General features: G+C 47.8%; 2 protein-coding genes across 2 annotated transcripts; both read right to left on the bottom strand.

Moving 5' to 3' along the window:
- Nucleotides 1-8,584: 8,584 nt before the first annotated feature.
- HRG_07045 (uncharacterized protein) lies at nucleotides 8,585-9,885 on the bottom strand (the record flags this gene model as incomplete). Its single annotated transcript, XM_044865516.1, has 4 exons — nucleotides 8,585-8,727; nucleotides 8,787-9,599; nucleotides 9,688-9,773; nucleotides 9,821-9,885. 4 exons carry the CDS (start codon nucleotides 9,883-9,885, stop codon nucleotides 8,585-8,587), a joined length of 1,107 nt encoding a protein of 368 aa, XP_044719478.1.
- A 2,919-nt stretch (nucleotides 9,886-12,804) lies between these two features.
- On the bottom strand, nucleotides 12,805-14,580 carry HRG_07044 (major facilitator superfamily domain-containing protein; the record flags this gene model as incomplete). Its single annotated transcript, XM_044865515.1, has 3 exons — nucleotides 12,805-12,933; nucleotides 12,984-14,264; nucleotides 14,428-14,580. 3 exons carry the CDS (start codon nucleotides 14,578-14,580, stop codon nucleotides 12,805-12,807), a joined length of 1,563 nt encoding a protein of 520 aa, XP_044719477.1.
- Nucleotides 14,581-16,506: the final 1,926 nt, after the last annotated feature.

The following is a 16,506-nucleotide window of genomic DNA, read 5'->3' as shown; positions in this document are numbered from 1 at the left end:
AGAGACAACCAAGCTCTCACCAGCATACGCCAATTACGGATACAACCCAGAAGCATTCAAGGTCACTCGACAAGGACCACAAGCGGAACGAGCGATACTGCAAGCAGATCAGCTACGAAAATTGCATAAAGAAATGCAACAAGAACTTCAATTCGTCAGAGAACGAATGTCCACTCACTACAATCGGAAAAGATTGCAGGACCAATCTTTCAAGAGGGAGACATGGTCTACCTCGTACGACGAAACATCAAAACAAAACGACCAAGCAACAAATTGGATTTCAAGAAACTTGGACCGTTCAAAGTCAAGAAAACCATTTCAAAAGTCAACTACGAACTTTCGCTACCAACAACAATGCGGATACCCGATATTTCATATCTCATTATTGGAACCAGCACCACGAAACGCCAAACCACAGGAAAAAATCGAAGTCGACGACGATCAAGAATACGAAGCAGAACAAATACTGGACACAAGAAAACAAGGTCAGCAACAGGAATACCTTGTAAATGGAAAGGATACGGACCTGAGGAAAACACATGGGAACCCACCAAGCACCTGACCCATTGTGGTTCGCTTCTCCGACAATTCAATCAACAAAGATCAACCTCCTGACGAAATGGGATTTTCCGGCGCCGACGAATCCCGAGCAACCCAAATTGGGCTAAGACAGAAGGAGACAACGACACCTGGGAGTACAAGGAATCCCACTCCTCGACGAAGTCGAGGGTAACCGATCGTCGTGAGGGAAGGCGGCCGCGCCTCCTCCACTCGTTGCCGCTCCTTCTCCGCCTCTTCTTTCTCGACACGTTCCAGCTCCTCAACGTTATCGATCCCACGGGAGACCGCCCGCATCATCTTTTCAAACCATAATTTCTTTTGTTTTCGAAGGCGCAGAACCTTTTCCTCGGCCTCCTCAAGCTCGCGTTCGAGCTTGATGTGTTGATTGCAATATTTCGAAGCTGTGCCGGCGATACCCTTGGACGTCGCAGCGGGGAAGGTGAAGGCGCACGCATTCGACACAGCGATCAGAATCCGAAGACGACACCTGGCATTCCCGGAGTCCGCGACGCTCGCAAGCCGAGCAAGAAGGCATCGTAAGAATGTCGGGATTCGAAAGGATCGTGGAAAGCAGGACACCACAACGGATGGACGACGAGGCCTTGGCCCTTTTCTTGGAAACACGGTCAGACGGCATGACGGACCATGATGAAGGAAGAAGAAAGGGAACGGCACACACTCACGCAGGAAATGACCAGGATATGCGACACGGCGGCTAAAGCAGGTCTTGAGGGCAAGACCAAGGGAGGGGGAGACCTGATGTTACGACCCGACCAACGGATGTTACGACCCGACCAACGGATGGCCATGACACGGGCCAGGGATGACTAACCGCTGAAGGATCACGTGACCATGCGAAAGGTGATCGGTGGATCGCCTTACGATCAAGCGAGCGGTGCTCGACGGATCGTTCATCGATCAAGGTGATCACCTCTGTGATCACCTCCAGCACCTCGCGATCAGAGACGGGCAGTTGGGTATATATAGCTGCCCCATTTCACTCCTTTAGACTAGATAGCTCTTTAGCTTTCAACACAATCATTACGATCCCTATCACGATCTCATCTCTGATTCCGATCACTTGATTACCTGGTTACAGTCTACGGTCTACGACCTCCGACTCATCACCAACGTGACATACTTATCATTGCTCAGACCACGCCCTGTTGTATCTGCCAACATAAACCCCTCGACAGGTTTATCCCTTGGGAATATCACCGGTCGTCACAGTAATAGTATAATCTACCCTTTATTTTACCCTCTCTATATCCCCGTATACGGAATAGCTATTTTTAGCTACCTTTAAAGCCGACGTTTAATTACCTAGTCTAGTTAAACCGCCCGCGCCGGTATATACGCACGCGAAATATCCGCACTCCTATAGTTATAAAATTAAGGTAAACGTAATACTTAGTTCGCCTAGGCAATCGAGAGCCTCTTATAATAGCAGGGCTCCGCACGACTAAGAGCGGTACTGCCGCACCTTAGTAAGTTCGACGGCTCCTCTATAGAGCTCGAGCTATAGCTACTTTATATAGAAGCGAAGCTCTATACCGATAGCGCCGTAATAGGGGATATCTGCGCCTAATTCGACTATCTTTACGCGAGCTTATCCCTACGCCTATAAAGGCATCTCTTACCGTTTACGCGTACTAGTATAAATAGACTAGCCGACCTCCTCGCGAAGCTCTATACTAATTACGGCGAACCTAACGTAGCTAAGTCGGTAGGCTAAGAGCTTATAACGCTCCGTTAAAAGCGGAGTAAAGCTATTCCGGCCTACCTCGTATAGTTCGAAGAGGTGCTTTATCGAGCAGACATATATAGCTAGCCCGACGCGGTAAAGTATAATTACCTCGTTATAAGCTTAAATTCGGATTAGCGCACCTATCTAAGCGAAAGGTCTATACTACTAGATACGTATACTAATCTTATCCGCCTTCTTCGCGAGCTTAGTAGCAATAAGTTTCTTTTTTCGTCTTTTTCCGTAGTATAAGAAGAGGATAACGCTAGTAATGCTATAGATATCTCTATCTCTACCTCGAGGACCGAGGATAGAAAGAGGTAGCGATAGGAGGGTCGCTATATAGGCTATAGTAGTAAATCTTATTAGTTTTTAAAGTACCCGCGCCGGGAGGCGCGGGTAAACGCACTCTAAGTAGTAGAGGGGCGTATACGCTAGGACGGAAAGGAGGTTAGGTTCGACGACAGCGACTCTAGCGACGAGTGATCTTAGTAATACCTCTACGGGCTTCGTCGGCGTCCCCTCGCGTGCGGCAGCAGCTGCTATACGGACGGGACGTATGCCCGTAGCGACTAAAAGGGCGGCTAAGATATAGGAAGGCCGCTAATGCAATATAACTATAGCGAAAGGGAGTGCCCGTATAGCCCTATACGGGAGGGAGCAGAGCCTTATATGCTAGAGTACCGTCCCCTACGTTGCGGCACTAGGAGCTACTACTATGCGCCGATATAAGGGGGGCGGGATGCTATAAGCTTACCGAAGCTAGCTACGCGCCGTTCTACGTGCCTCCGCTCCTTAGCTAGAAGTGCTAAAGCCTAACTCCTAAGGCGCGGCCCCTACTAATAATATAGTCTATCTAAGAAGCTCGCTTAGGAGGGTATTATACGTTATTTACTAATGTTTTTTCCGCGACTAGGTATACGTAGTCCGCGCGAGGGTTCTATCCCCCTAAGCGCGGTATTAAGTATTATTTAAAGGCGCGCTTCTTTAAAAGCCGGGTAAGGGTATAATATAAGGGCTTTTGCCCTATATAGGCCTAGACTAGGGTCTAAGCTAAGTCTATATATAAGCGGCCTCCGCGCCTATATAGGCTAGGCCTATACTTCTCTTCCTTTTCCCCCTCGTAGATTATTAACCTTCTTTTAACGGACCGTACCTAAGCCTATATATTTGCTTACTCCGTAATAAAAGTAAACTAATAAAATAGTTTATAATATAAGAAAATATTTAGGCTATAAAAGGATTCTAAAAATCTAGTAAGGAGTTAACCTAAAATATATAAAGAAGAAAATAAAGTAAGACTTACTCTTCTTACTACTCTTAAAGAACGCTTTTTACTACTTAAACTACTAAGGTTAAGTATACTTTAAGTACTTATAGCTTAGAAAATATTAACTAAATAGCTATATTAAAGTATCTTTAAAAGCACCGAAATACTAATACTTCTTAGTTCGATAATAATTAGTATATAAAAGTAGTTAAGGTTAAGAAGATTAAAATACCTTTTAGTCTTACTTAAGTGCTTCTTTAATTCCTTAAAAAGGTTACTTATTACTAAACTAAGCGCTAAACTTAAGTAACTTATTGCCTTTATTAAAAAGAAATATAATCTTATTAATTTATTAAGCCTTATTCTTTATCTTAGCGTCGATATCTTCTTAGTTAGTATCTTTATTAGTAAGAGCGTCCTTATTAAGGATTATATCGCCCTATAATATTAGTAGGTAAAGTATTTCTTTAACTTAGTTTAAATATCGGCTAAGTAGAAAACTAAACTATTTTTAATTAGTATAAAGATTAATTTATTTCCTATAGTTACTACTTAGTACTTACTATTTACTTTTAATTTCGCGAGAGTCTTTAGTAATTATAATAGCTTTTTCTTCTTTACTTATATTTATCTAGGTTATAGAAGACTAGACTTTCTTTCTTAATTATATAATAGCTTAATATATTATATTCTTAGCCTTTTTAAAGACTTTCTTATTATCGGTTATCTTAGTAATATAATCGCGCGCTTTCTTTATATTTATATTTATTAATAAGGTATCTTCTACTTTTTATTTTTTTAAAGGTATATTAAGTAAATAGCCTATTATAAATTAATATAAAGATTAGTATAAAGTAAATAAGAGTATTTAAGAACTCTTATTATATCGCCGTCGCTCTTAATTATTTATAAAGAAGAGAGCTAAGAAATATAAAAATATCTAAAATTATTAGCTAGAATATTATATAAAATAAAGAGAAATATTACTTACCGTTTAATATATAGTATTAATATAAGTATTAAAAGTAAAATAAAAATTCTTAATACTAAACGAAGACTAAATCTTTACCTTATATAGACTTACTTTTTACTAGAAATCGATTAAGTTAATAGATCTTTATAACTAAATAACCGTATTTTAATTAGCTAAGAAGCTTATTACTACTAGCTTATATTATTATAACCTTTTTTTTTCTCCCTCCTTAATAAATATATACTTACCTATAACTACTAAGCCTTTAAGGTTAGTATACTATCTATATATAAATAGCCTTATATTAATATACTAATTATTTATAGTAATCTTACTTTTAGTCTTATAGTACGCGGCCGGTTTTTTAGCTAGCTAACCGGCGGAAAGACTCTCCTTAGCTAGAATATAAATACTAGTAGAAAAACTAGCGGTAAAGGTAAGGGGAAATCGGTTAAGCTAGTAGGTATTATTAAGCGTAAATAAAGATTTAAGCTAGGTAGTAAGTCTTTATTTATCTTTTCTTACTTAAATATAATAAGACTTAAGTATATTTCTTTCTTAAATTATCTATTAATTTTAATATTAGCTATTACTTTACGCGAAATTCGAAAATTCTAGTAAATTCCTAATTTACTTATCCCTTACGCCTTATTTGCCCGCCTTATTTAAGAGGTTATATAAGATATTACTCCTAGCTTTTATATCTAGAAGGTAGTATTAATAGCTTATCTAAGAGTTAGTAGAGAGTATATTAGCTACTATATTCTAAGGTAAGTTAATATAATTATTATACTAATTATTATACTAACTAGCGACTATAAATAGTAATAAGATAGCTAGCTATCGCGGCTAAAAGAGTTATAATTTAATAGAAAGATATTACTACTTTTAAGGATATTATTAATATCCTTAGGAAATAAAACTAGTCTTTCTTTATCTAAAATAAAGCTAGTATATATACCTTATTAGAAGTTATTATATTAATTGTTTATACTAACCTTTTTCCTTTAGCGTATAGTTCTACCTCTTAGCGTAACTTTTCCGATTTATTAAAAGTTGAAAAATAAAAGCTTCTACGAAGCACGCGACTAGTAAAGATTAAAGAAGCGCGTGCTTATAAAGTTTAGGCTTAAAGAGATAATTTTAATTAAAAGCAAAAGTAGTTAAAGGAGTAATAATAATTAAAGGTATAGTAAAAGAAGAAAACTACTATTATAAAGATTAATAGTAAGGGGAGCGAAAATAAAGATAATTCTAACTATAAATAGCCCTAAACGATTAAAAAGACCTATAAAGTCCCCTTAAATAATAAGGCTAATAAGGATAAAATATTTAAAGAATTACTATAATCGTTAGGTATAAAAGAGCCTATAATAACTATAGATAGGCTTAAGTATATCCTAGCCGGCGGGAAGTATAAGGGTAGAAAGTTAGGAGTAAAAGAGGCTAAAAATATCCTAGCTCTAAGTTAGAGATAAGGAGATAATTAGTATAATTAATTAGTACTAGACTTCTAGTTCTTTAATCTCTATAAATTCGCTTAACTAAAAGTAACTTTAAATAGGAATCTACTAAGTTATTTTAGGCTAGTTTAGGTACCTAGCTTTACCTAAAGTATATATTAATAACCCGTAATTAAATATAGTCTTTTGTCTTAAAACCTATTTCTACCTATAGACTAGACTGAAAAAATTAAGCGGCCTATAGGTAGCCACGGGCGCCTACTTTTAAAGTCTAACGCCTATAAAGATATAGCCTACTTTACTCTAGTTAGGAGAATTAAAGTTCTTTTAGTCCCTAATATTTATGTCTACTTATAGGGCTCCTAATAGTGCAACCGGTTTCGGAGACTATTAGTCCGAACCGCGGTTTACACTATTAGTCTGCGGACTATAGTGCGGTTTAGGTCTTCCGGGTTAAACCGGCGGTATGTGTGGGCGTCAATTTACTCCACTCACGTGAGTGCACATTCTTGGCAACATGCGGCTGCATTTCGTACGTTGTCTTACTACTTGGCCGTATACGCGACAATAAGCATATTTCCCCAAGGTCTATTACCCCTGTCGGTTAAAAGGTTCACGATACTGAGACGTGGTCCTGCAGATCGTGCATGCCCAGAAACTGTGGCTGCTGCGGAATGGGATTGACTCTTCTTTCCAAGGAGCCGGTTCGTATTAAGGGAAGATATATGCTCCAGGAGTTGTCCTCGGGTTACACGTATGCACCATGCTAAAGTCAAGCTAAAAATTGGAATGCAGGATAAGTCCAGCCTCTAAATTGGCATTCATACTAGCAGCGAGGGGTCTAACTGTATCTACGGAGTATACCTAGACCTTATAAAGAGCTACGAAACCCCCACCGGGAGTAATTTTGCTTCGCATTGCAATCCTTATATACGCTTTTTAATTCCTCAACGAATAATTTCAGTCAAAAATAACCCAATGAACACTTTTGCTACCCTTATCCTCGCCGTCGCGGCTCTGGCCACAGCTACCAAGCCCGCAAACACGCGGTTTAGTCGCAACACAAGCGACGGCGCAAGCAACCAATGCGAGAATCGCCTCGGACAATGCACCACTGGCCCGGGAGCTTGCTGTCCCGAATTATCATGCTACAAGAACAACAATGGACCAGGCGGCTTCGGAGTTGTACGTTATTGAGACCTGACTGATCATTGATCACAACCCTACTCGGGCAGGTGAGCTAACATAGTAATTCTAGTGCCTTACAGAAGAGGAACGTGAAGGATTGACATGCTTTACCGGTTTCGGCCCGTGCAAGCATGACTCCGCATGCTGCGTACAGTTTGGCTTTAAGTGCGTCGATGATAGGGTACGTCATCGATGCCCTGATAACTAGCAACAATGATATAAGTGGCAAACTAACATGTAGTTTAAAAGTGTCAAAAGAAAGAAGACGATGACGATCAGGTAAGTTTACACCTTTTAAAGTATAACCATAAGATACTAATATTTATCTTTAAATAAGTGCCAACTTGAGGGCCAGAATTGTGTAGCCCGAGTTGAGGGTCCGCACTGCTGCGGAGGGTTAGAGTGCAAGACACCACCTGGCGTCAAGGGAGGGAGGGGAACTGTAAGTCTCGGAGCCTGCAGTGTGTCCCGGCTAATGATACCTAAACTTCGGGTACTAGTGCAGCCCGAAAAACAACGATGACAACGACTATGACTACAACAACAACCACGACGACCACGACGACAACGATGACAACGACTATAACAACAACGACCACGACGACCACGATGACGGCCGTGACAACTACCATTACCATGGTTAATTACCCATCTGGTGCTGTGGAAGGCTCGGCTACGTACTCGATAACTGGTCTGCCCCCAACCCCAAACCCCTGTCAGGGGCAGCATTATTTTTCTTGTACGACGGCTTTCACGAAGAAAGTCAGCAGAAAGGGCATATGATGTAGAAATGGAGCAGTTGTGCTATATTTCGTGTCTCTCTATTCCTCTCTTTCTGCCCTAAATCCAAGCCCTATTCGTATCCCTCTTTCATCCCTCTTTCGTAGTATAGATATAGGATTTTTAAGGAGGCTGGGGACCTCCAGCCTCCTCGACTGGAGACCGTCCTGTCTTATAGGAGCTCTCCAGTCTCCCTATTATATGGTCGCCTATCGGGGTCCTGTAGGGCTGCCTAAGCTCTTCTGCAAGCTCCTCTTTCCAGCTCCTCGTTAGACCCGGCTTTCGGTTCCCTTGTCTGCTTAACTACCCTTGGGTGACCTGGATGGCTCAACCGAGAGACGTTCTTCGCGACAACGGTGGCCCTTCTTAATAGAATCATCTTTCTTCTTCCCTTCAACCTAACCCCTAAGTGCACCACTAAGCCTATTAAACGTGGAGAGCTGTGGCGCAGGCGTTTAAAAGGGAAAGGCAGCATGCCATACGGAGTTGTCAAGTTTAAAATACCGCTACACCAGACAAAATAGGGGCACCCCCGTTAGGGATGTGGTTATCACGTATTATAAGTCCCTGTTTGTTCTATCAAGCAGGCCTTAGAGCAGTGGCCCCTAGAGCCGGTCGAATTCACCAGCATAAAGCAAGTCCCCAACTTTACCGTTCATCCTATTCCAGATAGTCCTAGGGTCCTCTACCACGGCTCTCTTGCGCTGTTTTTTAACGTCTCTGTTATAATCCTCTCTTCCAATGGCGCCTGTTTTTCTGTCAGCTGCTGTTCGGCGGATGGCCACAAATATGAGAAGTATGGCTTACCGTGCGCAGAAACTGCGGCTCTCTTGCCACTCCAGAATGCATGAGGCACGTTGGTGGAATTATCAGAGTTGGCGTCTCCGACAGCATAGACGCCTGGAACGTTCGTCTCCATGCTGTTGAAGTTAATCCCCAACCTGCCCCCGAACAAATGAACGCCCATCTTCTCCCCGATTTTGGACGCTTGAATGGGGTCTTCTTCGAGCATGAAACCATTCCTAAAAACAGGACGGCCGTATCTAAAGTTGACGCGGAACAGGTTGTCGCTAGGCGTACTCGGCAAGCTTGGGTCTCCGTGCGTGTGGCCCCCGCGCACTTTCTCAATTGACTTAATTGGTCGGTTCTCGATCTTCACGGAATGTTGCCTCAGGAACTTCTGCCATCTGGGGGTGGTTTTCTCTAGGGCCTCGCGTGCTTGTGGCGTGTCAGTCCCGTTGGTAAAGAGGATAATGTCGCGGTTTAGTGTCAGGATCTGGCGGACCGTTCCGATAGACTTTTCGAGGGACTTGAGGACGCCGATCTTCTGGTCGGCATGTTCAAACCCGTCACACCAGGCGCACCAGTAGATACCGTTGCCCCAGTTCTCGCGGACACCCGGCGTCTTGGGGAGCAGGTCGCGAAGACCCGTACCGAGAATTACCTTCCGTGCGGTCAAGACCTCCTGCTTTCCATGGTGGCTCCGGTAGACTTTAAAGTACGTATCACCCTCACTTCCCGTGGACTTGATCTTAGTCACCGAGCCATTTTTCATGGAAACGGTCTTGTAGAAAGAGATCTGCTTCCGAGCGGCCCAACGAAAGTATGCGGGTTTTACGCCTGGTATCTGGCCGTAAGCAACATAGACAGACAGCAGGGTGTAGAGGAAGGTCATTTGGAGAGATCCGTTGTGGACAGGTGGACTCACCGTCAAAACCCAGGACATCATGCATGTGCTGGGTTGGGCCATTGCGATATACTCCCGAGTCAATCAAGAGCACGCGGCGGCGAACCCTGGCAAGACCGCTTAACGCAGCCAGGCCGGAAGGACCACCACCGACAATGATTGCATCATAATGAACATGATGACTGGATCCCCTATAGATCTTGTGATCATAATGATCATTGTCATCATGGTCATGGCGGTGTACATTATCGTAGGTGCCAGGATCATGATCAAAATGACTATTACCGCACTATAGACAAACATTAACTCACTTTTCGTACAAGCTACCGGTGTTTCATTACGTACTTTTCCCGGGGCACCGGGGGGACTGCCCTTGGGGCGAATGCATCGGAGTTCCCCGCAGCATCGAAACTGCGGACGGTTGATGGAAGGATTACAAGTACCGTGTTTTATTTGACAGGCCTCGTTGTTGTAGGGCCTCGTGGAAGCCAACAGTGATCCATCACCGGCTTCCGCAACGACAGTCACCGCTGCGATAGCGGTGAGAACAACTACCATGAAGGACTTCATAGTCAAACTACTGATCAATATCCGGTCTCAAGGATGAAATAGTAAATGGAACAGAAAACGTGAAACGCTTCCTCTCTATAGGGCCAGTCCTGATGGTGCTAAGCAGGATGACGGCAGTTCTTCCAGCTGCCAACAGCTGCTTCATATATCTCTGTTTCCTGGCTGTGATTTCGGGAAAACACACCATGTCACTGCCAAGGGTGCGATATGGACTCAGCTGAATCTGAAAAGACTCTAAAATCACGCCGTTTATCCACCCATCACAAGCCAAACTTCTATATCCCTTCTGCAGCTGACACCTGCCTCAGTCTCCTTATTGCTCACTCCTCAACTCGGATGCAAGATCTAAGACTGACAGGTCCTAGATATCTAAAACTGACATGTGCAGATTTGATTCCCATGTCTATAGGCGCAAGTTTTCGCGTATATACAGCGTCCATACTGCATAACTGCACAAATGAGACATAGTTACGGAGTCTCGGAAAAGTTGCAGACAGTCTTAATCAGGCATTCCTGGCATAACGTTTACGGGAACCCCTAACGGCTGCGGGGGAGGCCATCCAGCTGCACATTCCGGAGAGGGCGCAAACAGCCCTGAGACTCGGCGTTGTTGTCCTCCTAAATACTGAGGCCCTGAGAGATGCGAATTCCGCCCACCTCGGTGAAGTGGTCGAGTTTGTCAACCAGAAGCCCGCGTTTGAGGATTCCGATCAGGTCGTTCAGGCCCTTCCGAAGAGACCGTACGTTCTCCGGTTGGCGGCGCCTCGGGAATCAGGTGTCGACGCGTTGAAGCGGGAACATATTGCGCTCAGCAATGAGGCCGACGCTTTTAAAGATGACATTTAGAAGCTGAGCGAGAATCTAAAGAAGCCGAAAAGCTTCCAGAACAAGCCAAGAACTGCCTGGAAAATCACAGCAAGAAGCAGGAAGGGCGGGGAAAAGGGAAAGAAAAGCAGAAGAAGCAAAAGCAAAAGCCGTCGAAAGCTCAAAGGAGCTAGAGCACGCGAGGGCAGCGGATCATGGCTGAGCAAGGTCCTGGGAGGCGTCTCCGCGGGAGTCGTACGCTCGCGGCTTCGGCCATTTTGGCCGTTGCCGCCACCACCGGGGTCGGTGCTGCGGGGAGTTGGCGTCGGAGCTGCAGGAGCGGGAGCTGCGGGCCTCGGTATCATGGGAAGCGCAGAGGCAGTGGCTGTCTCGGCGGCGGAGACACGGGCGCCGATAGCGGAGCTGACGGAAGAGGTCCTCATCGAGGCCTTGAGCGCTATCCGGGCCGCTGGATTTCGTGCCTGTTACGCACGCACCGGCGAAGCGAGCGCTACGTGTATCTGGAGATTCACCGGCAATATGGAAGCGAGCGACGGAGGCTGGGAGCGAGGAGCGGCGACGGCTTGCCCTGAGTGCCAGATCGACTTTGCAGAGTTTTACAGGCCGCACTTAAGCAGGGTTTGGCGGATTCTCTTCAGACCATGGCGATGTAGATTCCCTACGGTGCATGATTGAGGAGATCCCTCAGAGGACTGGATTCAGTTCATGCAGAATGACCAGCTTAAAGGCAGAGAGAAGCGCTCAAGCTATCCTACAAACACGAAGCACTTCAGGAGTGAGCTCCCTAGAGTCAAGCGAGAATACCAACTTTGCATTCAAGCGCAGTAAGATCCAAACGATACCCTCAAGAATTCGTTTACACTTCCAATTGGCGGTTTTGAAGGGGTATGAACGACATGCTTAGGCTCACTCGCTCCGTCCAACCAGCTGCATGCGGAAAAGTTACGCATGGGACAAATCAAGAACTGGCTGCGTCGCAGTCCCCTTGTTTACATATCAGGGGCGAAGAGTCTGTACATGCACAATCCAGACCCTGGAGTGATCGCCGATTGCCGAGCACAAGAACCACGACTACGATGCGGCGAGTGAGACCTAGTCTGGGCTACGTGTTTCTCGCTGACGTGGGAAAGCGACGAGAACGGCGAATACACGTCACATAGGAACTGGAGGGTTTGCGTCTTCTGTGTTCCTCTCCGGGGTGGATGGGTTTCGTGACCGAGTTGTTGGCGTCATTCTGCTTCGTGGGAGACGTTGACCTCCCTTTGATCTGTCAAGTCAGTGCGTGTTCGAAGAGTGCGGACCACGAGGCGTCATGGCTGTCATCTCAGGGTGTCAGAGCTTCCGCCCCAACCGGTTTCTGTCAACTAGCAAGAGAGATTTCCAGTCAGCCCGTTATTCAATGCCCATAATCCTGCCCATCCATAGCAGTCAGTCCTTGGCAAGGACATGTGGCGGCGAGTGATGTTCGCGACATCAAGATCAGCTCGGGCAAGTCGCAAAGCCCAGCGCTTGCGAGCGATGCCGGCAGCCATCAATTACTGTCATTTTCTTGTTCAGAAAGGGTATCGTCGTCTCCGTCCGCACACATGGTGGCCACAGCAGATCACTCCCTCCTGCATTTCCTCGTCTCAGTTGCGCCAGAGGTGGTCTCTTGCCGTTTCTCCTCCACCGCGAAGACGTCAACAATGCAAGGAATAATAAGCCGGGCCATGATGTCCGTAAACCAAAACACGATGAAGCTCCTCACAACGCCTCTTTCCCTCTCGACTCGAACGGGAGAAGCAAGACAAGCAAGCCGGCGAGAATGAAGAGAGCCCCGCTCGTGTAGACGGGTGCCGTCGTTTGCAGGTTTGCGAACATGGCAATGATTGGCTACCGTCAAGGGTCAGCGGGTGGAATGGATGGGCGACGAGTGGACTCACAGCCATGATGCCAAACACTCGATTGCAGGTGGCGGCGAGCGCATTCCCAGTTCCGCGCTGGGGGGTGGGGAAGATTTCGGGTGTATAGCCGTAGAGAACGGCGTACATGACGTTGCTGCAAAAGTTGAATGCGCAGTTCCATCCCAACAACGCCGAGCTGTTGAGCGCAGTCGTGGAGCAGTAGAGGAAGACGCCGGTGAGAATGGTAAAGATGCACAATGTCCCCTTGCGGCCGACCTTGGGGAGCTCGACCAGGAAGCCTCCGAGGAGGGCTCCGGGGACGCCGAGGACCGAGATGATGAGGCTGTTGCGGTAGGTGATGTAGGTGCTCCCATCTTGGAACTCGGCGCCCCTGGTGGCCTGGATGTAGGGCAAAAAGGCGTTGTAGAGGGGATAGCCGAGCCCGATGAGAGCCCAGATGGCCATGATGAGGCCGGTGCTCAAGGCCAGGTTCCTGGAAGAGAACAGGGCCCTGACGTGCTTGGCGTCGAGCTTCTCGAGGTACCGCCTGACGGCAGCGGAAGCGTCCGTCTGGGCCAGGTAGCCCTCGGGCTCGCAGGCGCGCAGGTCATCGATGGTCAGGCTGGTGGTGGTGCCGTTGCGGCGGGCGACCTCGTGTACGACTCGGACGGCGTCTTGGTCGCGGCCTTTGCCCATGAGATACTTGGGACTCTCGTATATCGTGAAGAAGCAGAAGCGGGCGAGGAACATGAGCATGGTGAGACCTCCCATGGCAAGGACAAAATAGCGCCAGCCCATGTTGTCTCCTTTGGTGCAGGGCTTCTGGCCCTCGGCACAGGTGTAGTTGCCGAGCAGAGGCCAGGCGATGAGGTTAGCAATGACCTGGGCGAGGGCCCAGTCGATGGACAGGATGGTGAGAAGGAACTGGTGAGACTGAGGGAGGAACTCGAGAAAGACGGCCGAGTCGACGGGGAGGTTCCCGCCGACACCAAAGGACCAGAGGGCGGCAAAGACGCCGGCGGCAGCAAAACTCGGGGCGCTGGCGGCGATGAGGCCCCAGACGGCGGTGAGGCCGAGGGTGAGGTTGAAGCCCCATTTGCGGCCAAAGATGTCGCACCCGAAGCCCCAGAAGACGGCGCCGGCAAGGAGGCCGATGTTCTGGGCCAGGGTGAAGAGGGGCGGGCGCGAGGGACTGAATTCGTTTGTGATGGGGGTGAAGATGAGCGAGGTGACGATGGGCCAGAGGTTGTCGCTGGCCCAGCCGAAGCCGACGACGATGAAGAGCTGCCACTGATACCATCCCATGCCAATGTCGCGGATCTTGCAGAGGTCAGCCGAGGTACTCGTGCTCTCGTTTTGAGAGGGGGAGTGGGCGATTGTGCAACACGACGACAGTAAGAGAGGGATGCAGGAGGCGGAAGCCTCATGGATGCTTGCGCCGACTCAAGGAGCGCCGACTCAAAGGCTCCGTGATGAAACGTACAGCGCGGTTCAGGACGCGGGCCTTGGCCTCGTAGACGGGATCCAGGGCGCCCTTGGGAATAATGGCGTCGTCATCGTCGAGGCTGCTGGTGTAGCTATGGTCGCGACGAGGCGACGTGGCCTCGAGGTCGTCGACAGGCGAATCGATGCCCATGGCTTGGATCGTGGGATTGAATCGGGGCCTCGATTCTGCTCTTGAGTCGTGTTCGGGACGGCTGAAAAGGGCAGCCCGGGGCCCGCTCCTTGCAAGGTGGGAGGGCGAGCGAGGAGGAGGAGAGGCGGAAGTGCAGAGGGGCAAGGCCGCAAGGAGACGAGAAGGGAGTGAACAGAGGGCACGGGAAGAGAGGGAAAAGAGAGGCTCTACTGCAAGGTTTGTACATGTATGTACGTAATTACATGTGTATGCTTCTTCATCTCTCTCACTTTTTCAGCAGCCGACATCATCACCACCACCACCGAGCCCAGCGTGTAACCCGCCCCCCCACGCACGACGCCGATTGGCCACGACGGTTATGGCGCGATCGCCGCGGCTGATCCAAAATGCTCGTGGAGCGCCCGGTGAACTTGGCCCATGGCCATGATTGGACCGCTGCCGACGGATTTGTGCGGAGGCGCCGATTCCGGGGGGGCGAGGCGCAGGACAAGGCGGGACCACATGAGGAAGCCAGCCCTTTGGGTTGCTTTTTTATCCATTCATCTCTTCAATGTTCAATCTGTTGGAGATTCGCGAGGAGCAACGGTTCGCCGGAATGTGGATGGAAGCTTCGGCGAGGTAGCGAATAGACGTGACGTGGTCACGACAGAGGCCCCCGTCATCTCATGGGCCCAGTGTACCTTTTCTTTTTTTTCGGCTTTGTTTGTTTTGTTTTACTTATTTTTTGACTTCGTTTTTGTGCCTTGGGCAGGGCAATGGCACATGGCGAGAGCGGGATAAAAAGAGACAAAATGCATTGATGAACTCTCTCCAGATCGCGCAACTCTGGCCCCACGCATTCTACTGACCGACTCTACCGAACTGACGTGAGCAGCAAAGTAGCTTTGCTAATACGGTAGCATCCAAAGTTATTGTCGTGGTGAGTTGTTTGCTTGCAGAGATGGGTCCCGGATGCTTTGCCCGTGTATGTATGGAGGTGAAGAGTGAGCATGGGGCATGAAAAGCTTCCCTGATGTCTCATTGCCTGTCCGACGACGACTTGCCACGCCTCTCCATGCCGATCACGCGTCCTCGAGATACACCAAGGTGCATATAATGAAAGTTCCGGGCCTGCATGTCGACATATCGGTGCCGGCATTGTACCATTCGGGCGGCATCTTGTCCCATTGCCCACGACCTCGTTACACCAGACATTCAGCCGCCCTGTCCGGGCTTGCCATGCTTAAGTCTCGACGTGTCCTCGTGCACACTCGGAAAGTGCTCGCTTCGTGTGCGTCGGCGGCGCCAGCACGTCAAGGCACCATGCTGCCCTTGCATGCGCCCATCCACGGGCTGGAAAAGTCAATTCGACAATCAACGCAGATTCTGGCGCCGGAGCCAAGGCTATATGTACGGATACAGAGGCGGGGAATAATAAGCTACAGGGGTAATATGCTGTGGGTTCAAGACCTTTCAATTGTCGGTCCCTCCTTTGCTGCACCAGTTCGTTCCTCGTCTCTCCCGCTCATGTGGTCGGATTCCTCTTGGAGAGGCAACCCGGAGGTCATTAATCCACAGTTAAGTAAACATGTGCTGGAAGAGAGGCCAAGACTTCCGCTCGTACAAAGAAGTTGAGAGCGTCAAAGATAGTCTGTCTTGCTTGGAAAAGGGCATTTGTGAGCGGCTGCATGATTAGGGAAGTCTGGTCTGGGCATCTGCAGCCGCCCATTCCCCCCGGGCGCCCTGTCTGGCACAAGTGAGACTTCCACATGGGACCACAATGGACGGAGCAGTCGGACAGAGAGGATGGCCCTCTGGAGGCTCTGCGAAGGAGTCGCCTTGTCCTGCTTCACAAGACAAGAGAGAGACCTATAGGTACCGGGGTGACAGCGGTTCTGGCAACATTGAAACCCCTCGCAGCCATCATGTCCCGCTCCATTGAACGTT

This window comes from Hirsutella rhossiliensis, assembly GCF_020360975.1.
Source record: "Hirsutella rhossiliensis strain HR02 chromosome Unknown scaffold00007, whole genome shotgun sequence".
NCBI classification, from domain to species: Eukaryota; Fungi; Ascomycota; class Sordariomycetes; order Hypocreales; family Ophiocordycipitaceae; genus Hirsutella; species Hirsutella rhossiliensis.
Note: the sequence above shows the minus strand (reverse complement) of the source record. Positions and strands in the feature narration are given on the sequence as shown.